This window comes from Halictus rubicundus, chromosome 8 (genome assembly GCF_050948215.1).
Source record: "Halictus rubicundus isolate RS-2024b chromosome 8, iyHalRubi1_principal, whole genome shotgun sequence".
In the NCBI taxonomy this organism is placed as follows: domain Eukaryota; kingdom Metazoa; phylum Arthropoda; class Insecta; order Hymenoptera; family Halictidae; genus Halictus; species Halictus rubicundus.
In genome coordinates, this window is record NC_135156.1 from 12,751,449 (window position 1) to 12,777,546 (window position 26,098).

Sequence of the window (26,098 nt, forward strand, 5' to 3'; positions counted from 1 at the left end):
CTGTTTTTTAGCCACACCACCGCCTCTTCGCCTTCGTCTTCTTCTTGGTGGATTTCGCAGTGGCATAATTTTTCGTTAAAAGTATAAAAAACAAAAATGTCGGAGTTTCTTATCAGAAGATAAGAAAATTTTGCTGTTTTACGATTTTTGCCGTTCGTTAAAACCACTCATAGGACCGATTCTCATAGAATCATTTGTCTGAATGTGTCCGCTGTTAGGTGTCTAGAAGGGATTCATATGGTGGTAAAAAAGTAGACAGATGATTCAGGTAATGTAACAGTTTATTGAAAACACTTTTGTCCGCCCGTTGTCCGGGCCGAGCCTCGCTGATATTAAAAAACGCAGAGTCTTAGTAACATGATTATCTCGTGGGTGTTACGTGGAATACAACTTGAACGACATCCGCGAAATCGGCTGCCAAACACTCGAATGAACACCGATTAATTGAACATCAATGAATAAACATCACTGAAAACGTCCCTTTTTATTAAAAAAAAATTCAATCGGTGCTCACTTGAATTTTTCTTACGCTTTTCCTAAGATCGATGCCTGCCAAAATCTGCGTTTCAATCATTAAAACATTTCGCTCATCATTCATCTTCGCACACCACTACAGTCAAAGAAATGTTTTTAGAATCCATAATACTTTGAAAAATGAAACTATGGGCACAATAATATTCAGGAAATCGATTTTTATTGCTAGACTGTAGGAGCTCCAGCAAGATTCATTTCTTTCAGACCAATTCCTGCAGGTTTCCATAAGACAAACACACTTCCTTGGGGAAGTGTGAGCATGTTCGAAGCAACAGATAAACGGTAGAAAATTTTCCTATGTTTTAGCACCCACAGTCTATTCATTTTGAAAAGTGAAATTTCGATAAACGAGCTGTTGAGTGTAAAAACTTTTGTAGTCTACGTTTGCAGTGAAAATTTCCTAAGTAAATGGAGATTGAACAAGATCGGAAAATGTGATAAATAATTGAGATAGAAAGGATTGGTGTATCGGTGAGCAGAGTGGCCGATTTCGTGGACGCGCGATCTCCAGGTCCGTGCGAATATCGTAAAAAAACCGAGTGGAAAGAATCCGCGTGCTCTGGCCTCCCACGAGAAACTATCGATTACGCGTCTCCCGAACGATTAATCGCCGCGATTTGCGCGTGCTCGCTGGATGATCCGAGCAAATATTATTTATATAAAAAACAATTTGTCGGAGCGCGTCAGCCGCAATCGAATCAACGAGTCGCAACGAGGGGCAAACGTTCCCGACTCAACGCTTCCGAGCACGTGTGTGTTTGTGATCCGCACGATCTACCGATTACCGACGATCCACGGATCGTTCGGACCTCGTCTCGAGTTTGGCACGGGGCGATGCGATAACCACGAGGATCCTGATCGATTGTGACAAGTCGACACGAAACTAAGTTGATGCGTCGTTTGCCTCGACGAACCTCTCAATTAATTTCTTTAGGTTCTCTTAATAAAATACAAGCTAATGTTAATCATTTCTGAACAAATTCTATTCTAAATTGTCAGATTGTATAAAAACCACTATACTTAGAATTATACTTTTTGTCAATCTTTAGTGCGCTGTCTACCATATCTGATACACAGACAACGTCAACAGGAAAATAATTATACAGTTTACAAGACTCACTAAAATTTACTAACATTATTCGTCCGACAAGATTAAAAAATGTCTCTCTAAATTCGAGGAAAGTTTTATAACACGATGGCGACGCATCCGTCGACAATGATTTTCCTCACCATCATCAGACTTAGTTTCACCGTCTCGTCTCTCGAGGTTCATCGTCGATCCCCTATCTAACAGCCCCGATATTAATTACGAACGCCACCGATTAAAAACGCTTGCGCAAAAATTCTCCGAATAGTTCCGACCGAGATAACCGATAATAATCGTCAATCTGAGTATCACAGATTATCCAAATAATTTTCCGAATAGACGTATCGTTAATTATTAATATTATTTTCTTTTTCCCTCGTTGACCGATTATACAAACGCTCGTCGTTCCACGTTTTCCTTTTTTCCCCTTGGCTGCCTCGAAATTTGAGATCTCCAGTTCTCGTGCATTTATACGCCTGTGCGTTTCACATGCATGTGCTTCCAGTACGTGCCATTTTAAGTACACGTGTACGTGTGCACTATTTCACTCATTAATACATAATTTAATTCGAGACATTTTTGGAACATTGAAATTACCACTGAAACTGTGGTTCCATCGAGAACGTTGTTATAAAAGTTAATCAAAAATTCCTTTTTATACCAGCTATCTCGAAATTCGTCTGACCGTAGTCTCGATCGAATAAATTGATATCGACGTCTGAAAAATTTCACGAATTAAGACAAGGACGTATTAATTCACAATATACGTTCGTTTAAGTGTACTGAAATAGTGCAGCCGTGCTTGTGTACTTAAAATGCCAGTTGCTACGCGTACATGTACACGAAGCACACACTTTTAATGCACGTTAAAAAGTATGATCTCCACTCGAAATCGTTGAGCATCGACGGGGTGCGATTTCCGGTCGCCGGTTGAGCGGTTCTCGTCGCCTTGACGCTGATTTTCGAGGTGTCGTTTCGCACGGGCCCGATGCTCTCGAGACACTCGAGTTTTCCGCGTGAAATTTACTTAATAATGTTTCTCCTGCGTGTTTGCGTCTCTCTCTCTCTCTCTCTCTCTCTCTCTCTCTCTCTCTGTCTTTTCTTCCATAATATAATATATATATTTTTCTGTTTTTTTTTGTATCTTATTAATTCTCTTTTAGCCTAGCGGCGATAATACGTTACCAAAAGCTTATGGATACCCTTATGCGCTGCTACCAAGGTTTCATTTTGTTTTTTTTTTATTTTTTGCGATTAACAGACTTCGCGAATCCGCGTGCTTTTGTTTCTCTTTCTCGATCTTTCTCGTCGATCTCTCCCGTCAGCCTTGCCTGCCAGTTTCATATTTTTCTTTTTCTCCGGTACCTATTAATGTCTACGTTAATTCCGCCGCACTTTCTGCCGTTATTTATAGTTAATAATTGATTGCGATTGCACACTCTCGCGCCACCATTCGCTCGCTCATCCCGTTCACGCTTTTCTGCACCCTTTCACGCTTTGTTCTTTCTTTCTTTCTTTCTTTCGTTCTTTCGTCGACCTCGGACCAAGCACACTCGAGTCGGAAAAAGGTGGTGCCTCACCGACACATGACAATGCCGCGAGACGAACGTTTTTACAGTGGAAACTACAACGTGTCTGTCCTACCACGTGGCGCAGAGATCGTCCTGTAATTAACCCTGGGTAATTAAGCTGGCCCACGGTGTTCCAAGAGACAGAAGCTAACTCCGGTCAACGCTGTATTTTTATGCTTTGCAACTTTAAAAATTAAACTCGCAAATCGACGTGCATATTGTTCGAATTGAGTAACCTCCTCTCCTTTGCAAATTGAACATAAAAGGACCAGAATTCTATTTTCTATATTCCGCAGCTTAAAAGCAGCTTGATAATAGAAATATTCGGAACAAGTGTACAAAAATTTGCGAGGTGGGAATAAATTTGGAACGGACACTGCGACCGCCATTTTCGCGAAAGGTCACTTACCCAGGGTCAAGAATCCGCCGAATCGAAATGAATCTGATCTGAGAGCTGCGAAGTTCGAACGCTCGTAGATAAGGCAATGTCTCTTTGGAAAGTATTTCCTCGCCCCTAAGGAGCTTTAAACGCGAGGCTCGGGTGAATCAAGTCGCGAAAGATGAGCCTGTCTCCTCTAATTACGAACGACAGTGTTAACGTGAAATTTTATTCTCTATCAGAGGAAAATAATTCTAGATCCTAGAACGTGGATCCTAGATCTCTTCGCCACGCGTTGCACATTTGTACTGTCTACAGTCAAGCACGTGAATCTCCATCCATCGATTTGCCATGTCCGCGTGTTCGTCCTCCAACGAGATCGCCATTCCAAAATACATTTTTTTTCCGTTCCTTTGCTACTCGTTTTCTAGATTAGATTCTTTTCGCGCTCTTTTTCTCGTTTCGATTCTCGCCGAGGCCACGCAAGTACGACATGGACGAACCCCACCGTCTTCGGTCACTCATCTAAGACTCATTAAATATTATTAGGTAATTTCTTCATCTTCTCCGTTCTATTTATTATCGTTTGATTAGTTGCACTAGCCTTGATTGTCGGCATTTAAGGGCTGCTGGGCAGGCAGCGATTATGGCGACGTGCGACTCTCTTCGTTCGAGCGCGACTCCATTACGGAGGATCGTGGGTCGACTGTTTCCGGTTTGCCTGTCGAACCAGCCAATCGTTGTTTCGATCCATCGAACCTTTAATTTTAATCAGTTAAAGAGTTTGGTTCCAAATAATTTCATCAACTCGTTCGTTTTTAAATAATTGCTATCATCGTTTCTAAAGGTGACAACATTAAAGACGATTTTAAAGGTAACTCAAAAAGTTAAGATTTTTTTCAAGTCACTTAAATTTATAGTATTTCGAACGAGTGTGAAGAATGGACTACAAACAAACGATTTGATTTTAAATAATTGTTGTCGGTGTGCAATTTCAACGATTTCGATCGAGGACGTCCAAAAGTAATGGTATTGAAGATGATTTAAAAATGTCTTTGAATTAAACAGATTTTAAAAAGATCTCTGATTCGTCTCAAGTCTACACGATGAAAAATCATGTAAAGTTTTGAATTGAGAATTTCAAAAGATGTCTCACTCGACTCAATAAATTTGTGATTTTTGAGTGACGTGTCTCCTCTTTGATTCCGATTTTTAAAGTAGCAAAAATAGTGGCAATTTCGAAGGATCGAGGATTAGGCGAGTACGAAGCTACCGATCCCCGTCCGCCACGATCCATCGCATCCGAGCGAACATCACGAAAGTCCCGAACGATCTAGCTGATCCTACTTAATCAGAACGCTCTCGAGGACCCTGAAAGCGGTCGACGTTGATCGAGTAAAAGGTATATGTATACGATAAGGCCCGTTGCCCTTGACGAGGTGCTTGAACGAGCTAAAGTATACGGTGAATCTGAACGTTTTACCCTAAAGCCTCTCGCCACCCCCTCGCTTCACTTACATAACCTGCGTACGTCTGTCTCTGTTTCTTTGTTTTCTTCTGTTTCTTTTTACTTCGTCTTCTTCTTCTTCTCCTATCTTCGGCTCTTTTCCCATTATAATACACCTTAGCGATATAGTACAACAAACGATCAACGACGAAACGGGAACACATGCGAACCTCGTCGAGGGAACGCGTCCCTACACCAACAGACGTTCTCCAATAAACGTGTATAGATATATACAAATATTCAAGGAATCGAACGGTGTGTGGGGCATGGTGTGGACTCATTGGAACAAAATCGTGGAAATCATGTGGATTTTTCAGCTCGTTAATCCTGGTGATCTTGAAAAATGCTATAAATCTCATTGTCCAGATTAAGTTTGCTTATACATACACTTACACCAATTTACGTCTCAGAGGTTCTAGTTTCACAGATATACACTGGAATGCTCTTTTGGTGGGTCATCATACTGTCTTCATGAATTATTTGATAGTTATGTCCGAGGATTAATTAGGTTCGCGATAGATTTTTGGCTTTGTCAAACGATGACACACACGTCATACAATTTTAAACACTGTGAATTCAAATACCGTCATACACATAGCAATATGAACACTTTCGCGTGTACTTTCAATTATATATCCTACACAAACCTAGTTAAACCTGATCCAAATCCTCAAACAATGCAATTGTCAACCAATAAACATTATTTGGCCAGTGTCTTGAAAGTTGAAACCAACATGGATGTCAAACCTGGTCCAAATGTTCAAACAACGCAGTACACATTGATAAACATACATAGTTCTACGTATGTATTTCCAACAACCTTATACACATAAACACGAACATTTTCACACATACTTATAACTCCAAACCCACCACAAACGTAATCAGACCTGGCTCAAACAACGTCAAACAACCTCAAACAACGTCAAACAACCTCAAACAACGTAACACAAATTGCTGAATACATTTTCGTGTATATCTTCGAAACTGAAGCTTGTACGTCTTGTGTTTCTCTGGGATATCGAGCTCACCATTTTCCAAGACGAATAAAATTAACAAGACAGATTTAATACGACACAATTCCCAGGACCCATTCTCTCTCTCTCACTCTCTCTCTCTCTCTCTCTCTCTCTCTCTCTCTCTCTCTCTCTCTCTCTCTATTCGCTTCCATAGACGCGTGTCACCTCGTGGTACATTAGACTAGGCGCCAAGCTGTACAACACAAAACTTAAGGACTAAGCGTTCGTATCTAACGGTGAATGGTGTCGATAACCCCTGGACGTGTGATCGCATAGGCGTAGCCAGCTTTGTCCCCCGTGAGACCGGGGAGGAGGCACCGTGTACGTGTTTAGGGGGAATCAATCGCGTGCGAGCCGGAGCTTTCGAAGCCTGTTTTCAGTTATTTTTTTTTTTTTGTTGTTGTTTTCCCGCGATCCAGAGCGGAGCTTACGCTGGAAAAACCACCTAATCGAAACCGTAGAAACACATCGAGGAGAGGTCACAGCAAGCTTCGCCCCCGGCAAGCTCGACGCTCTTGGTAAAAGCGAGCTAGAAACTCATCCACGACAGGTGAACCTTGATATACATATAAAAAACGTGGTTGCGCGAGCTTGCAAACTCGCGCTAAGCTCGATGCGCTCATTAATCGTCCCTTGTCAACCCATGCCCTTCCTCTCTTTCTCTTGTTCTCTGAATCTTCTTTTTGGTGTGTCCAGTCGGATAATGGAGGATTGGTATACAAAATGTGTGGCGAGCTTGCAAGCTCGCGGTAAGCTGGAGCCAGGACCGGGGTCCATTAAGGGGATCGAGCTGTGTTCTCTTTCGACCTAGGTTACGGACGTTTAGGGGATGGATCGCTAGAACCTGTCCGCGGGTGCCTGTCTCTGCGTTGGAGCAAAGTGAACGTGCGTGTCCTTCCGGTTATTTTCTTTTCTTTTTTTTTTTTGTTCGTTTTTCGTAGCAAAGAGGAATCCGCAGGCTCGTACAGGCGGCTGATATACAACGGTTTTTAGTTTTGAACGATAGTAATTATACAAACGCTAGGTTCGTCATCGTCCCCAGTCCCATCGATCGGAATCGAACGGACGCTCCGATTCGAACAGTGAACTTCGATACCTCGAGGAACAGCCTCGTCCATGTTTCGCGCGTGTCCCTGATTCTCACATTGCAGAGGACGACGGGATACGCGAGGATGACTAGGGTCAGCCACTCGGAGCAGACTAATCCTGAACGGCGAGCCTTCTTGACGAGCATCCACGGAAGTCCCGGATGTGTCGGAAGTAGGCGAGCTAGAGACAACGAGGGAGTATCCGGCTTGAGGCACTAGGACGCGTCCAGGGAGAGGCACTCGGCGAGGAAGTCCTCCATGGAACGATAAGCGTGCTCCAACACGCCTGATAAGGCGTGGTCTTCGTCCGCGTAACTCTGCGTCAGAAATCGATCATGAGTTTTCATTGGTGGAAATAAGTTGAATCTGCTTAGGATCAGGACACTCCGGACCAGGAGTTACGAACTTCCCCCACTATGGCACAGCAACAGTTGGACACCCAGAAGAACGCATCGCAACTTAACATACCTGGTACCTAAAGATGATTCCCGCTTCGGACAGAGCCTTAGCGAAGGCGACGCCGTGCGTGTAAGGCGCTGTGAGGTCAGCTAGACCATGAAGAAGGTAGAGGCTGTGGCTCGGCACCAGCCTGGCTCGTTGAGTCAGGTCGGCCTCGACGTAGCCCTTGTAATTCTCGGCTGGAGCGCCAAGAACTCGCTCCGTGAACGCGGAATCTGCATTCGGAAGTTGAAGATCAACATCAAGACCCATAACACCGAGAACGCTAAACGAATCTGAAGAGGACTCACTGTAATAAAGCCAATCCGCTATAGGATTCACAGCGACGCCGCATTTGAACACGTTCTCCTGGTTGCCCAGCACCATGGCGGTCACGTATCCGCCATACCCCCACCCCCATACCCCCACCCTCGTCACGTCAAGGTACTTCAAGGTCTTCAGCAGGTGTTTCAAAACGGTCAGCTGATCCTGAACCTCGACGCCGCCGATCCTCCTGAAGAGGTCCCTCTTCCCTTGACCTCTGGCGCCTCGTACGTCCAGTCTGACGTAGACGACGTCGTTGTGGCTGGACATGTAGGTGCCCCAGTCTATCTTGAAGCGGTCAGTGACAGCCTCGCTGCCCGGCCGGCCATTGACTTCAACCAGGACCGGGAAAGCCGCGTCCCTGAGCTCCTCCCGCCACGAGGGAGGCAGCAAAAGCTGCACCTGGGCTTTCCAGCCTTGGGGCAACGGTACCTGAAAAGTCATCTGGTTTATTTAAATGTATCGGGCTGAAACGTGTTGTAATGTCTTGATTTTCGGATGTTTCAGTTACCTCGAAGCTCCTCCGAGTCGGCAGCGCTAGCTGAGACAGCTTGTCCCCTCGCTGGAGCCTGGTGTCGTACAGCAGGCGCATCATCTTGTGCGAGGTCATCAAGTGGATGCCTGCCAGAGGAAGGCCAGGTCCTTCGCAGTGCAGGACGTAATAGCCTTGACCATTGTCTGCGACTGCAGGACTCACGGACGCGCTGAAGTGTGTGCAGTTGGTGTAGTAGAACCTGTAAGAATCAGTGTTGAGGATGCAATTGAACTTTATTGGTTTTCAGATGATGATGGTTAGGTAGGTGATACCTGCTGCTCCAGAGGACTTCGCCCAGGTCACACGTGACACACAGCGGCTCCAGACGGCGAGGATCGTCGGCAGTGGGGTCACGCACCACATACAGGTGCCTCTGACCTGGCCTTCTCTCCCTGGTGCCTAAGTAGTACACCAGGTGGGCCTTGGTGTCCCAGGCTAGGATCTCGCTCACCTGGAAGGGAGAAGTCTTTCTGATTATTTGAGAATTTGGTGATTAGATAGCTGCAGACTTTGTGAACTAGCGCAGGTACATGAGCTAGCCTGTAGTTTTGGGGATCATAAGTTAGCCGAATGTCTTTGCGATCATTTGATAATATGGTAGTTAGGTGACTAAAGACTTCGGATCGGTGTTACTCACCTCGTAGCGACCATGAGAGAGTACCGCTATCCTCTGCTGAGTGAGGGTCACGTGCTTGATGTGGGTGAAGTGTTCCTTATCACCTTCCTGAACGGAAGCTAATAGTAAGAAACTGTCGCCATCAGGGGCGAATAGGGGATGAGGTTGAGCATCCAGCCACTGTCCCTCTGGAGCCCTCTCCGAATGAGTCTCTTCGCATTCCCATGATGGCGCACGACAGGCAGACACCAAAGAAAGGTTCTGGGTCCTTGTCATCCACACGACAGACACCTGGGTGGAGTCGTCGCCCACCCAGCCGGCAGATATTAAGTAGTATTCTCTGTAAGGAGCACACGGAATATTGTAAATCATCTTCCTTGAATCTTCCGTGGACCTTCCTTGAACATCGTGGAACTTAGGGTATCGAACTTACAAGAGACATTACTTAATTGATGCTCTATTTACAACAGACCGATTCTAAGTGAGCGTCGAAAGAAACAGAAACCACACAACATTCTCCATTGACTATAAAATACGTACTCTATTTACGACAGAACGATTCCAAGTGAGTGCCAAAAGAACAAAAACCACAGAACATTCTCCAATGGCTAGAAAATAAAACGAACACCAAGAACTCCACCATTTTCCTGAAGCAAGCCCTCAAGAGGACCACTTACTGTCCATCCAAGGCAGACGGCGGCTTCAGCCTGATCCTCCATCCGATGGTGCTGTTCAGAGTCCCGTTGCCGTTCGAGTTGGTCGTGTTGGTGAGTTCGATCAGCCAGAGGTCTACCTCGGGATTGGTGGAGCCGGGGGTTGGGTATCTGACGGATTTCGAGGGCGGGAAGGAGCCTCTTCTGGACGTAATCAGCGGGCCGGAACTGGGTCCGTCTTGACCTGGCTGCGTGCCAAACCAGGGGAACTCCAAGGCAGTGACCTTACTGTCGTTGAACGATGCGTAGAGGAGATGCGTGCCGTCCGGGCTCGGCCAGGTGGCTTCAGGTCGAGGTAGCACCTCCTCCTGGTACAGCCAATCTGGCACCCCGTTGTAGATCACGCCGGGAACACCTGTTAGGAAATTGTTTAGAATCACCTTGGAAATTTTTCGTGGGCTGTAACTAGGACCTCTATGCAAAAATTTATGCATCCATTTTTAGAAACTGGGACCAAGTGAAAAGTTCTTCCTTTCTTTAATAATTTTGGTAAGTTGAAAATCATATATCGATGTTTCTAATTTCTCTTAAACTTTACACTGTTTTAAACTGTACGTGTCTACTGTTGTCATAAACCTATATGTAGTCTAGTTATACCTGATGTGGGTTAATGGGATTCTTATTCGTCTATGGTTCTGGGGTAAGTGCTCACACATCGAAACAACGATATTAGACACACGTAATGACTACACACCTGTGTCGGTCAGTCGGGCGTCCTCGGACGCGGACGGCCTCATCCTCACATAGATGTCGTTCTCGGATATCATCAGGAGACCAGACGTGTTGCCCAACCAGACAGCGTGCTGCAACCGCGTCTGCTGCATCCTCCGAGACGTGTGCAGCCGGAGCGGCGTGTGGTGGCTGCAACATATTGGACATGCTGGGAACCGTTGCTACCTTATTGCGAGGCATGCTGGGCGCTCGTGGAAAATTTATTAGGCTAGCTGGCTGGTCTGTTGTTGAGGGACGATTTTAACCAGAGATCGATACGAACAGTTTCTTTCGACCTCTGACTTTAATTTTTGCATTTGAAAAATTTTATTGCGTTCTTTAAGGATTGTTAGATACAGCTACAAAGTTTGAAAATTGGTATTTGTTGGTTTCGTTTCCAAAATTTTCCAAAGAACGCATGATTTTTCAACCCTTAAAGAGTAACCTATTCCTCCTAGCAGGAGTATTTTTTGAACAATACAAATTTTGAAACATGTTTTTCTGGATAATCACCGAGGAGTAGCATGGATTAAGGTGTATGTGTGAGTACTCACTCGTTCGTGACGTCGTAGACTGTGTAGAATGCACTGAAAGTATTTCTAAACACCTGAAAACATAAAATATTCATAAATGTTTTATTTTCAAATCGAACAGGAACTTTTGCAGTCATCTCAAAATGTCCTCAGTTACTATTACCCGTACCTCTTTATCTCTAATATTATCCTAGCATATCTGAAGGTTCAGCTATGTCCACACTGAAGCAACATTCAGCAACTTTTTGTCGCCCAGTTACCTTCTTCTTCATTTATTCGGCAAAAAAGGGGAAGGCAATAAGAGGCGACAAAAAGTTGCTCGATGTTGCTTCAGTGTGGACGCAGCTTTAAACGAAAAGTTCAGTGTAAGAGCAGCCACGTCGACCGCGATATCTTTAATTTCAGGCTCTCTGGTTCCCGGGAACAACGACAGTCATTCAACGGGACTGCTCCAGGGTTAACGGCTCTCTGGGTCATCCGTTGCGACAATCCTTCAACGCGGATCGACCTAATCATCGGTAAGTGGTCTAACGAAGGCCGTTTTCTCGGCTGCATTACTCACCGGTTTGACATTGTGCTTGAACAACACGTAACGTAGGTCGGCGCTGCACTGGTAGCCTTGAACGTTCAGCTGCCTCTGAAAATAAAGTCGAGCGAGATTTATAGTTTCATGTATTTCCCATTTCCTCGTTACTGTGCGTGTGTGTTGGAGCGCGAATTCTCGCGCTGCCGCGTTAACAGTTCCCGCGAATTCGACACAATTCGCGAACTTTCTGACGCGTCGAGAACGTCCGGCCCGATTTTTTCACGCGCGATTTCACGGCGAAACTGTGCCCTAAATCAGCGAACAACGATACGCCCGAACACAAACGAGTCTCCGCCGGACGACATCAATCACGGGCCCTTTAATTACGTGGCCCACCTCCGCGCGCGATCCCCGGGACGTTATGATCTACGTTGTTATATCGCCCGGCCCGGCCCGGCCCGAGCAGATGTTGATTATCGCGGGGCCGTGTCCGAGGCTCATTACGCATGCATTAAATTCCAGTGAATGTTCCGAGCAACACGTCCACCGGTGTCAGATTATCTTATTCGGACGCGAGCCGGCTCGCTGTCTTTAAATTCCTCGCTGAATAGCTGTTCGACAATGAGCGCCGACCATTCATCACGCTTTTCGCTCGAACACTGCGTGCCGTTATCGCATAAACTGTGGATGTTTACGCGAATTTGCCGCGACTGGCGGTGATTTGTGGCCAGCGCGGCGGGTCCGAGCGAATTTTAGTTCTTGCCGTTCACGATGCCATTGTGCTCGTAGTTAGCAGGTCTTTTTAGTAGTTGCGCGTTGATTAATATCTGATTTAGCGGGCTTTGAAGTCGCATCTCGCGATTAATGGTAGTTGCAATCAGTAAGGTGATGGTATTCAGAGTACTCTAGTGAGCCCGTTGCTTTATGCTTGGTAGTAGATTATCATTCGGATTGACGCTCCTGGAACCGAACTCATGAGAAACGTAGATTCAGTTACCGTTTACTCCTGCGAAAATGAACAAACCTCCATTTGTACCTCACCGAGATTTTTACTTAAATTCTATTTAGACAGCGGCCGGTTTAAAGAACAGAATTTTAGTATTGTTGCATTGATATATATTTAGCATTGATACATAATATTGTCATTTTAAAAATATGTGGTAATATAAAAGGTATGTAGAAGAGAGTGTAATTAACAATCTAATTTAATAAGAGTGCATGTAATACTAAAAATTCGTGGTATCTGATCTTTGGTATTTGCATTGCAACGGTTGCATCGACAGCATCTGACCGCAGCTTTCGCATTGGAACGAATGCATTAGCAGTGTCCGAACTTTGTTTGTTTTTGTATGGAAAATGTGATGCAACGGTTGAATTTGAAACAGTAATAGAATGAAGAGGAACATAGAAACGGGGTTGTTGCTAATGGTGCTCGGATTATTTTCGCGCGGATTCGAGGGCAGCCTGAATCCGCAGGGGACGGTTTCTCTTTCGTTAGGACGACGGAAAATGGGATCAGCGGTGCTCTCGTGCGCGATATTAACGCGACCAGTGGATATGCACGGAATTGAGCAGGCAGCAGTCGATATTTGTTTCTGAAAGGACGGCGAGACGGGCGCGGCGTGTCCTGCCGGACGCCAGATCGGATCAATGCGGTGTGTTCGTTCATCTGTACCCCGTCTGCTCGGTCCACGAAGAAATAGAAACGGCAGTTTTGGAGCTGGGCCACTTTGCCCGGGAACGCTTCGATTTTTCTGTTACCTCCATGTTACTTCCATTACGAACCAACAAAACCACTCGATCCTTATTGCTGCAGGCTTCTTTATGAATCCATTCACCGACAGATAACATCTCTACAGCAAAATATTCCTGAATAATTCAGAACACGGAACACGTTTCTCTTTAACACTTTTAAAGTCTCTTTTCAATCGGTTTCTCACCATTCTTGTCATTCGTTGATACAGTGAATTCTCGATATATGTCAACAACACGGGTCTTGTCAGCGTCGTGTATCGTCCAGGAGACATACCCTAGGAGTGTTATGTTTATACTCTCGAGCTTCGGGGTATATCCTGCGGTAGTGGGGATAATTTCACGACATTTATCATCCAGGCCTTGGCGACATATATAAACTTGGTTTTCTTTGATACTTCGACTGTTGATACTTGTATTGATAATAGGATTTTCTATTGTGAACTAATGCATAGATGAAAATAAGTGCATCAAATGCAAAAGAGAAAAACCAAATAAAGAATTTCAAAATGCTGTTGCGTTATATTCGTCTAATTACAAACGCGAGCCTGCGACGTTACAGTCATCAAAAGTGGGAGCTGTCGTTTTGTACAGTATCAAAATTATTCTGTGTATATTAAGCCGCGAAAAATTCTTCGTTGGCGGCCATCGTCAATTCCGGTGCTTTCTGTTTGCCCTGGTCTATCGTTTTCGGGGGCTGCTGGTGCTCCGGGGCACGAACCGTTCCATCGAGCAGAAAATGCAATATTCGAGAGGGACGAGGGCAGGGGAATGACCCCCTTTCCCTTGAATAAACCGGAGAATACCTCGAACTTTACCTTATATACGACCCACACTCTTTGTTTTATGGCGTGCCGCGGGCTACGCTCGCCGCCTTGATAGATAAGACTCGGAGGGATGGCCGTTTGATACCGATGTTCAGCCTGTTTATTTCCCCCTCCGTTCCCTTTCCGTACACTGACAGGAGTTTTCATTTGCATCCCGACGGACTTTCGAATTCGTTTGTACTTTTGTGTTACCTCTTTTGCTTTTGACGTCGGGCATGAATTACGACAACAAATTTCAAAGTTCATTTCACACGACGCTGCACAAATTTTTGTTGTACGAGGCATAATGTGAGTCAATAAGTTCGTGAAATTAAAAAGTCGGCCGCGAAAGCTACCCTTTGAGTGCACAGTTTCTGCAAGCCAAAAATTTTCTGCACCGATTGCAGAAAACAAAAACCAAGTGGAACTTTCGTTGATTCTATACTGATTTTAATATTTGATTTTGCCTACTGTTTCAATCATTTTAATTCATTGTATTTCTCCACTGTCTCGAATTGCACCCACTCACTTTTGTCATTATTGCATAAAATTAGCAGTCGAGCAATCAAATGAAATTTATTTAAGAATGCAAAGAAAATGAAAGAATAAATCGGGAGTTTTTCGTCCATGACCTTGAATGACCTTGAACAATTGCCACTGAAATGTATTCGAAATTTCTTCGATGTCAAGTCTGAATTGTTACATTTGATAATTTGTGATGTTTAAGATCGTTCTCTTGTTATTACGACTGATATTATTATGCAAAATCGTTTGACCGTTCACGGTTATCCCCACCACGAATTCTGTTGGAAATAATTGATACTCTTTATGACACCTCCGGCTATTTATGTTCTCAATAGTAGAGTGCTAGATAGGTCGAAGTGATCTTCTATTTATGTTCTTGAACTTTCAACCCTTTCTGCTCTTATGTTGTAGTAAACTCGACATTATAATTATTTATATTTCATCGTGTGCGAGTACGACAACGGGTAGGGTCTCCGCTGCTTTATTTATGGTACCGGTGTTTTGTAAAGATCTGTCAGAGAAAGGTTGAAGTTTTAGTAATCGAGGGGTAGGCTTAATGATGTAATGGGGACGGTGGCCTTGAACTGATTGATAATTCTACCTCCGCAGCTGTTACTCTACTCGCTGGTTATTTAGAGATGTTTGTAAATGTTGTTCGACGTTCGCATCTGCATTGTTTTATTATCGTCAGCGATTCACTGCAAGTCGTTCACATTTGACGTCTCGCGTTCAAGGGCAAATGAAGGACAAGAAAGGATAAATTAATACAATCGCAGAAAAATAAATATGTGAAAATGAATATGAAGAGCATTTCGCAAGAAAGATGAGGATGAATTTTTGCACTTTTTCAACAGCGAGAGGCACAAGTTAAATTAGTTGAGCAATTGTTTCCTTGAGTCGCGGAACCTTTGCAGTCCGGACCCTGTTTAATTATAATTAATATCGAGCCGGTGGGTCCTGGCGCGGCCCGTTCCCCCTCGTTTCACTAATTTCGCCGTGCAGCGCGGTAATTCGGTGAAATGAGGTTTACGGTGTGTGGCCCGTTGCATGGCGCCTTTACGTTTTTCGTCGGCCATGTTGATGGCTCGCGTGGGAAACGTCGACGGCACTTTCATTCGGACCATTTTTTCGCGATTCCTCGCACGGGAAGTTGACGGACGACGGTAAACAATATACGCAATATACGGCGGCCCATCAAAAATATGTTCCCTATTTTACGAGCAGCAAGTATAAACTCCTTCCGAAATATGCCCAATTTCCCTGGAGGGCTCGTCTTTCCTACGACCATTTCTTTTTCAATTCCGGCGACGCGAAAATTGCTATGACACTATAACCCTTTTATCTTATTCCGATAATTTTATCGTTCGTCGAGATGCATAAAATTGACAGAAGATTAAATCGACTTCATATTTATACCATGTTTTTGTACAAATTTGTACGATGATTTCCATTATTAAAGATAAGTAAAATAAATTTTATACAGTATTCTGGCAACTAGTAATAAAATTTTTCTTTATTATACTATTTTATTAGTGTATATAAAAGATTTGAATTAATAAGGGTAGAGGAACCTTAAAAGGATTTTTAAATAATTTTAAGAACCATTTAAAGGCAATTTTTACTAAAAATTGTATGTTATGTTGTTATCTATTAAATTTATAATCTCCATTGCAATTTTATTAGATTAAAATCAAAGTTGTTGACAGTACAATAATAATTTTATGATCTCCAGTGACGCTTGTTAAATTTTCTTTTAAGATAGTATGTCTATGAGAAAGCTGTTAAATAGATGACCATTTCCGGTTATTACCGGTTTAGTTAATGACGCTGTGATATGGGCCGTGAAATAATGTTTACTTTAAAAAGGAGAACTCATTAGAAAAGCCGATTAAGCCGTAATGAACCAACGAATTTAAAATCTTTAGTTCAACACACCGAAGCTGCGACAAATCATCGTTCCTTGGCAGAGCCGTGCTGATTATAGCAATTTGTTAGGTTCATTAACGAGCCGTCCAATGGACTAATTGCAATATGGATCATAATGCGCGACGTAACGGGACTGGTCGCGAATTAATTGGCCGAGAAACACGTTTCTAAATTGCGTAACGATCTGCTCGTATGTTGGGTGACATGATGGATCATTCGTGGGTTGCGATCGATTCGAGGGCTCGAGCCTGATTGGTCGGGACCAGTACGCTTTGAGGTATTCTGCAGCTTTTGGTCCGGTTGCTCGACGAAACTTAAAACAGTAGTAATTTCAGCAATTCGATGAAATCATTTATTTCATGATCGGGCTCGCGAAATAACCTTGTTACCGATTAATTAATTCGGAGAAACGAATATTATATATTTGGCGCAAACGTACATTTACAGTAAAAGTTCAGTACTCACGAGCATTAAATAACATTTTCATCGAACCAACACGAACTATAGAATATTTATATTTATCCGAAATAAATATTGTCTTATTGGAAATCAATGTTTCCGCCATGTTTTTGATATCATTATCGTTCACATTTTACTATGACAAGCTCTGAGGTTCCATCTTCGAAAACCTGATTAGAATGTTGCAGAAATAAGGACGCAGTTATACTGGCTGCAATTTTCGATCCTGTGCGACACATACCGGCCGTCTCGCTTGTTCTAATGCGTTTTTAATGCGCCTGAACCGTTCTTGCGACGATGCATTCGGCTAGACAGTTCGATCGCATACTGACAAATGAAACGATCGCATGGTCGCACGAAAACACCAAAATGAATCGACCAACCTGCGATAGCGATCGAACACAGACGATTCCACATTTGTCTCGATGCAATTGAACCGTCTATACCTGGTCGTAAGATCGGTTCAGATGCATCAAAAACGCATTAGAAGAACCGAGATAACCGGTGTGTGCCCGATAAGATGAAAAATCACTTGCAGCACAACTGTGCCCTAACCTTCCCACAAAAATCAATTATCCTAGCATGAGTCCTTTTTATAAAATTGCACATTTTCGCTAATCACGAGAGTAAAAGGACCGTTATAGTAGCCCTAATGAACCACGTTCTATGGGGTGCACAAGTGAAAATTATACCGTAGAGATCCATGGGGATGCGCGGTCGCCGATTAAAATTCAACCTAAGCCGCGACAGGTTATGCAGATCGGCACGGAGCAATCCCGTCTCGAGACTCGATCCTCGACGACACACCGGAAATTAGCGAGGCGTGATTCGCCCGGGCGCACGCGGAATTGGAAAACAATAATCGCGCACCGGCATGCGTGTGCGATAAACTCGGATAAAAGCTCGATGAAAACGGCGGCCGGCGAAATTGTCGGATATTTTCGGCGGGGCATCCGAGCTTTTTAAAGCACTTGTCGACGCGTTTTCCCCGACGAAATTTCAAATTAATTCTCACACTGCCCCGCCGCTTCCCGTCGACCACCACCACCCCCCCCGACGATTGCTCGTTATACAGCTTTTATCGGATCGCCGAATTCCCGACGAGATATCGCGACGCGACGCTTTTCGAAAAATTGCTCGCTCGCGACGCGCACCCCCGCTGGATCGGACGCACCACCCCCGGTCTACCGCCATTTCGAAACAATTCCGAAAGGTTTCCCCTCGCCGACGGTCGTTTTGTTGGCCGATCGTGTGCGCGTTTCCGGTTAGTTGGCCCTTCCGACGATCCCGCTACACTTTATCTAATTTTTATTGTCGGGGCTCTCTTTGTTTCCGCGCCCGATCGCAATTAACATCGGACTGGGACGCGTTGGTAAACGCGCTTTGTTAAAATCATATTCGCTCTGATAAAATCGTACGCGTTGCTGTATTGGCAATTTTATTGTACGGCATAGGGTGTATCGAGCTGTTAACAGTTTTTAGTTTGTGATTATTGAAATTGTAATGGGACATTCGTGGGGATTTGAATACGCGAACAATCTACTCTGTACAGAATTAAAGGTGCACGAAATTATAACTGAGACATAGTCGATCTTCAAACTCTAGTAACTTTATGTGAAAATTTTTTTAAATATTTTACCGGTGCTTGATTTAAAGAGTGATGCTTTATCGAATTATTATTCCCTTCGGACTTTCTGTTCCTGTGCCCGATCGCAATTAACTTCGAATGGAACGCAATGGTGAACGCGCTTTGATGAATTCATATTTACTTTGATGAAATTGTCTGTAGCACTATATTGGCAATTTTATCACATGGTACCGAATGTATCGAGCTGCTAACAGTTTCTAGTTTATGGTCATTGAAATTGTGAAAGTCCATTCAATTGTAAAAAAAGTCATAAAATATGTGCATGTTTCGAAAAGTCACATTTTATCTCATTTTATTGCTTGTGGACTTCGTGTTCCCGCGATTTTGTAATTAACATCGGACGAACCGTGTTGGCACACGCGTTCTGATAAATTCATATTCGCTTCGATGAAATCGTATTCGGCGGTGTATTGACGAACTTGTTCAATTATACATGTAGAATATATGAAGCTCTTAATATTTTGGCAATTTATTATTGTTGCAATTGCAAAAACACATTCGTGGGGAATTATTTAATAAACGTACATTGCACAGAATTAAAGGAACATGAAATTGTAACCGAGAGATTGTTGATGTTTGAACGCTCGTAACCTTGTGTAAACAAATTATAAAATACTCTGCTCGTGCTTGTTTCTCTAGTATCTCTGAACCCAGTTTATTCGTCATTTCCGTTTTAACTGATTATTTAACATTTTGAGTGGCATGCGAATATGATGTCGTTAAAAAATTCGTTTTAAAAAATACCGCTGCGGACGCGTGACACACGCCAATGAATACTGGTAGTTTGTCAAGACGTCAATCATCAGCGTGTGGGTGGAGGAATCCTTTAATCCGACGCCGAAAGGCTTATATTTACAATAAAATGGTCTTCGGCAAATACGTATTTGTCACAGTACATAAAATACTGTACTCCAAAAGCTTCAAAAAAATAACAGGGATTTAAGAATTTGATTCGACAGGATTGCGAAAATATTTTTTACGTATCGATTTCGAGTTTAAATGGTATTACAAGGTCCAGTAATATCGTCAGCCACGGTAACATCATCATGTAGGTAATGGAAATCAACAATCGCTCAATAATGTTTCACTAGAAGTGTATCGAAACGGATATTCCAATCCCATCCCAATAAATAAATGCATCCGCTGAAATTGTCTAGTTATCAAATGTCTGATATCGAGTGTCCACTAAATGGGGATGAGTGTAAATAAAAATCCAGAAGCCATTTATTCGTTTTAAAAAATACTGGATTGTTTCCCGAATTAAATCTGGTGAAACGCGCGTGTAGAATGATGCTTTATTTTAAAAGCAGTCTATGCTTTAGTCAGCGTCGGATTAACTGTTAACCTAAATGCGATTTAAAAAATGTTTTAAAAAATGCTAGTCGATCTTCCGAATTGCAACTTGTTAAAAGACAAATACTTCTCGGACGGTCTCGTATTTTTGGAGCAGTTTTACTCATCGTCGGTTTGACATTTTCTGGTCAGCTGTATAGGTGTACGTTTTTGGGTTTGCTGTGAATGTATGGCGATTTGGTACTTACGAGCGTGTGATTGGAGACAAGAAGGGACACGGAATTGTTGCTGGTGTCCAGGAGAGTGAGGGAGCCGTCGTCAGCTTGGTAAACAAACTTGTCGTGGGAAACCCAGGTTGGTGCCAACCTGTGCGGCGTCAGGTCATCACGAAGGCACTCGTCTAACGTAAGACGCCTGCCACTCCAATATAGCAGCTCGTCGACGTACCTAAACATATTCATTCCCATTGTGTTCAATCATCATTCATTACATCTCATTCTTCACGCATTGTCCCCACAGAAACGCCAACAAATATTATACCATCATTTCGTACGATTTTCAAAAAATGTCTTATGAATATGAGTTTGCATATAGACGATGAATCGGTTCAACTGTTGGAAAGAAAAATCATTTTAATCCCAACCCGGCAATTCATACCAAAAATAGACTGCGGATGGTAAATTCCTATTCGGTCTCTACGTTTTGCAATGGACGAAAACAACTTTGATTCTGCATAGAGATCCGCAGTCTGATCATAGGAATTAAAAAGTTTTCATCTATACTTTCTCCAAAAGGACACCCTCTAGGACGACTCTCTAAAAAAAAAAAACTCTTACGTCACACCTTGATCCTTAGAGCTCCGAGGCCATCCCCCGTGCACCTCGGTGCAATAAAATAATCCTTTTTACGAGGGACGAACAACCGGTGTTCGGGTTTTAATGGCGCCATTCATAGGACCGGCTCGAATCAGCGATCTAGTTCCGTTCCCCATCGTAAAATCCTCAGTCGGATCGAAATCCGATCCGTTTCGGGTGATACTCCTAGCGAGAGACGGGTCGCAGATCGCGTCGCTAAAAGGATCGGCAGATCCCCTGGATAAGGAGAACGGATTAATTTCGCGGAGAGAGCTGGTCCTAGGATAGGGCGATCCTACGCGGAGTCCTTAAACGTTTGGCCCTCGACCTAGCCCACTCGCCTTTCCCGGCGAACTATGACCCGCTGAAAATCGGCTGAAGGGGAAAAAACCGCGAGCGGAAAACTCACCCGAGAAGGTAGATGGCCGTGACGATCCCGGCGATAACGAACCCGATGACCAGCAAAGAGAAGATTATGCTCCGCCAGTTGTGGCCGCCCTCCGCGTACGTTAGATCCTGTGAATAGAGCATACACCACGCCGGTTAACGATCCATCGATCACAGCGAAGCCGGTGGGCTTGCGGATCTACAATGCGGAAAGCTTGCGCTGACGACATGCAGGTCACGAGGTCTTTGGAACATGTTCTGTAGACAGTCGGGTCTGTTTTGGGTAATTGACGCGATCATGCTCGGTGATTGATTGTCGACACTCCGAATTTTGAGTGGCTCTGGGTCTGGACTAGCCTCTGACTGGTGTGGCGATTTTTGTCAGAATGGATCGATGTGTTGGAGAATGTTTGAAGAAGAGGGTTTGCAGGCTGGACGTCAGTTTTCGTTGTGTATGATTGTTGGAGCAAAGTTGATTTTTGGAGGTGAATAGAGTAAATGGATCTTTATGTAAATAAAGTTGTTGGTAGGAAATATAAGATGATGTAATCGGTTTTTCATTCTCATTGGATCGTTACTTTTAACGAATTCACGATGAAGAGAAATCAATGTCTACGCAGCTCCTGTGGCTCGCAATCAATGCGACCGATTTTTACCGAGCATTAAAATTAAAATCCGCAGTATCGTCATCACGATTGAAGGAGTTGTTGTTTAGGAGGCTACCCTTAGGTGGACCGCCCTGTACATCAGCTGACAATCCTTCAGGTTGGAAGAAGATTGTTTCATGAACGAGATTTAAGTTGTTTGAACTCATTTCAGTTGCCACATCAGTGCCCGTAAAAGTGTCAATAAAAATATGAAAGTAAAGGCTTATTATTAGACTGCGGATCTTCATGCAAAATAGACATTCTCTCTAAAGGTTGAAGGATGAACGAACACTTTTTCAACCGACTGTAGACTACGTTACTCGGACAAGAAACGCCGTTCACCCCGACCGGAAGTCGCTAAGCTGTCCAGGCTGCCGGGTTAGGTCGCAGATTAAGCGATCATTGTTCACGATAATTCCGAATGAACAAACAGCGTGCGGATTAACCGCGTTTACGCGTCGAATCGATATGCCGTTGGAGACACGGTCGTTCTAATTGTAAGCGTCCCGGTGCCGACGCGACGCGGTGTGGCATGGCGTGCCCTGGTGCAGAGCGTCGCGACGCTGCCGGTCCCCGTTGCGCAAACACGCGCGTGTATGTTTGCGCTGTTATGCGCGCTGGTATGAGAGACAGAGAGAGAGAGAGAGAGAGAGAGAGAGAGAGAGAACATGAGTGGGCGGGTCGCGTGGCGATTCTAACAGGTCCCGAAAATCCAGTCGCGCCGGGACGTATTACACGGCTGGTACGTGTTATCCGGCTTAGTCCTGCAAACAGGACGAGGGTGCGCGAGGTTGCAAACATAACCCGAATGCAATATGCATGCCAGCGACGTGACGCGCGTCCGCAGGCCCCGCCGCATCGTCGAAAAGACTTCCCGATATTCTCGTGGCCACATCGAACGTCGTCGATCGAACCCGCTCGACCCGGGAACGTCCTCGCCGATCGCCGAAATAAAATGGCTATTTAAGCGTGTCGATGAATCCTACGAAACACCTGCAGCTAGCGATGGCGTCGAGTTTTACTTGATCCTGCGAATCCGAGTCAATCTCGGTAACCCAGTTCCGTTTTACGGGGCACCGATTTTTATAGCAGTTGCGCGAAGTGATCGGTATCTTAAACTCTTTTACCGTTCGAAATTTGATTTACTTGTGCTACTAGTAAGATATCTATGAAAGCTTCGAACCTGATCGATTAATCCCAAAGCGCTTCGTCGCTTTGGACTTTTAAAGTATTCATGGAAGGTTCAAATCTATCTGGTGTAGGTTCGAGAGTACTTGGAAGTTCTGTTTTTATTTCTCGTCATTATTTAATCAAGGTCCGTACTCGATCCCATCACTACCTACAAGGTCTTGTTGATTATTTGATTATTTGATCGTTCGTCGTTCGTTTCAGCTGGTTGTATAAATTAGTAGTCCTCAGGGGTTTACAACAAAAATTTCAGAATGGAGAACTTATTTATTTATTTATTTCGAAAAATTCTCCGCAACAATTGCAAGAAATGGAAGCTAAGTAGACGTTTCTTCCTTTCTTTAACGATTTTAAGTCCAATAGAATTGTGTTTCTTCCTTCGGCAACTTCACCATGTTCAGTCAAATAATACATTGTCGGTTTTAAATTCTCTGAATTTTTCCGCCGTTTTAAATTTCACCAACCTACTTCCATCGCGAACGTTAAAGTTCGGTGGGGATATTTTTTGAAAAGACCGTCGGACATAAATATGTATTTCCTGCATCCAATATATCGCACGTCTCATTATACGTAAGCGTGAAAAATGTTTCATGGAGCGTTGTCTTCTTTTCCCCATAGTGTTCAGGATCTTTCGGTAAATCATGCGCCGTTTTTCAACCCGTACAGCACACCCCTCCCTCTTCCCAACAAAATTATTCTCTTCTCTGTTGATCAATGAAGTACTATTACAAAATTAAGTGTAAATAAATCGTTAATATTCACAACTGCATTATCACAGCCGTTAAGTGCGTCAAAAGACCCTTTTAAAATCGTACAATGCATCGGCCGCCTCGAACATTTTCAAACATAGTCCCATCGAACGTCAAGAGAGTTAAAACGCAATCACCGAGTATTTTTCACTCTCGTGGCAATGATCATCGAGAGCAGCGTCGCTGGATGCGAATGGTCGAACGATTGGCCGTCATCAGGACACGGTAATCGCTTTCGGATGACTTGTTTACCCTGATGAATAATCGTCGCGCATCGCGCGAGACCCTTCCTTCTTTGGCCCTTGTTCTCCTGATCACTCTTTCCGCTTGGCTCTCGCTGCTTCTTTATTCCGTTCGTTTCGTTTCTCTGCCCTCCTCCCCCTCCCTCCCCCCCTCCCCCTGTAATGTCTCTTTCCGGTCGCGGGCGGCTGATCGATTGATCGCCTTTGAATTCCGAGCGTGCAACCATGTGCACGTGCGCCCCCGGGAGCAGGATATAATGTTTTCGGTACGCGAAGACGGAATACGCAGGATCGCGGCCGCCATGCATCAGGATGCAACGTGATCCCGCACGCTTGTTTGCCGATGCACTCGGCCGCACTTTGCGGGATTATTCGTTGCAATTCAACCGGCGCGCAGCGCCGGTGTACGAGAAACGTTAGAACCCCTCGACGGTGAACAGCGAACCCGTGGCCCACGTGAATCATCGTGACCAGCCTGCGGACGCTTATGGCCGTTCGCGTCTCTGTGGGCTAATTCGCCAGACGATCGAGGTTAACTGATTTTGATGGGGATTATGCGAGCGCCGGTGATCGCGAGTGGCTCGTTTTATCCTTCTTCAAACGTTTATACGCATAGAGAGCTCTTTAATACATTCCAGACCTTCTTTAGTATATTAAAAAATTTCTCAAGAGAATATTTTTATAACTTCAGGAATTGTACAAGAAAAATATGTGAAACCCGCCATTTTGACGGATCGGTAGTCCTTGTGTTAAATATCTGGGAAAAAATGGTCCTGTGTGTAAATAAAAATGGATTCCCCCAAGAGAAGAAACTTCGAGCCGAGTTATAAACCAAGGAAGTAAAAATGAAAAATTGCATGAAGTTCATTTCATCATATTAGGCTGTGGATTAGACTGGGTCTTATTAGACTGTGGATTATATGCATTTATAACAAAAATGCATAAGAGTAAATACAATTACCAAGAAAAAGAATACACAAGGATACATAAGTTGGGTGAAAGTCCCATAAAAAAATAATGAAAAATAAAGAAGTTTTGTAATTGGATGAGGCAGCTCGAGCTTCTTGGCCCCACAGTGGAGGGGATACACGAGCAACTAAGATCGTGTAGCTTCGTTCCGCTTAGATCAAGACTTTACTGTAATACAAACGTGTATTAATTTATCGTCAATAATCACATCTTGTTACTTGTTTTGCTACCTCCAATTTCTCGCACAAGCAACGTAATTATTATTTCAATTTTAACCTTCCGCCGACAAAATCGACAGTAACAATGAAGAAGTACAAGGGTTATTAACTTAGGAAATTATGTTGATACTTCAGCCCCGTTATATTAATATTTTCGTTACGCAACAGCCGTTTTAACTCCCCTAACGCAGTACGTGACAGAACACCTGGAATTTGTCGGCTAGGGAGTCGCGACGCGATATTTTCTTTCGCAAACCACGCGCGGCGAGAATATTATATTTCCTCGGTCTCATGCCACCCTCGAAATTCACCGTGTTCCGTATCGTGTTAATACTATCTTAGACGTCGTTGTAACACTGCCATTTTACTATTCCGCGTGGCCGCTCCGCTGCGAACGCTGTTACACACCATCCAGCAGGTATTTTTCAACGTGTTCTACTATCGCTTTTACCGATAGTTCATTCGTGTACGTGCACGGAACCCACGAGATTATGGCGGGGACGATTCAACGGGAAGTTTTTTCGATTCCTATTCTGGAATAGTGAACTCGAAGGTTGCCAGTACGTGGGTTACTTCGGTCTTGCTTTTGTGTACGTCTGTGAGGTGACTGTATGAGGAGAATCATAAACACGCTTTTGCGGATATTCATCGACTGTCGACAGGATTTTCTACCTTCTTTCAGCGAGGGTCAGTGTATATAATAATATTCGGATAAAAGGGGAATTTTTGCGGAATTGTTCTGTTCATTTGAAATTCGCGCTTCGTCTGATCATTCCTAGCTGTTTCTACTTACAGTAAACACAGATGGACAATTCGAATTTTTTACGCTTCGCAGGAAACAATATAGGAGTAGT

At 43.9% G+C, this 26,098-nt stretch overlaps 1 protein-coding gene across 6 annotated transcripts in view; it reads right to left on the minus strand.

The window, feature by feature from the left end:
- Window positions 1-263: 263 nt before the first annotated feature.
- Window positions 264-26,098, minus strand: part of LOC143356633 (inactive dipeptidyl peptidase 10) — a 135,846-nt gene continuing 110,011 nt past the window's right edge. For 5 of the 6 annotated variants that reach the window (XM_076792493.1, XM_076792490.1, XM_076792492.1 and 2 more), the window contains 12 exons: window positions 21,254-21,360; window positions 20,239-20,437; window positions 11,618-11,692; window positions 11,077-11,129; window positions 10,506-10,672; window positions 9,776-10,166; window positions 9,120-9,438; window positions 8,755-8,933; window positions 8,459-8,681; window positions 7,935-8,379; window positions 7,654-7,859; window positions 264-7,502 (listed from right to left, as the gene is read on the minus strand). In XM_076792493.1, coding sequence (XP_076648608.1) covers window positions 7,401-7,502; window positions 7,654-7,859; window positions 7,935-8,379; window positions 8,459-8,681; window positions 8,755-8,933; window positions 9,120-9,438; window positions 9,776-10,166; window positions 10,506-10,672; window positions 11,077-11,129; window positions 11,618-11,692; window positions 20,239-20,437; window positions 21,254-21,360 — 2,466 coding nt within the window. In that variant the 3' untranslated portion in view covers window positions 264-7,400. Of the gene's footprint in view, window positions 7,503-7,653; window positions 7,860-7,934; window positions 8,380-8,458; window positions 8,682-8,754; window positions 8,934-9,119; window positions 9,439-9,775; window positions 10,167-10,505; window positions 10,673-11,076; window positions 11,130-11,617; window positions 11,693-20,238; window positions 20,438-21,253; window positions 21,362-26,098 lie in introns of all 6 variants that reach the window. The other variant, XM_076792494.1, reaches the window with a different exon arrangement.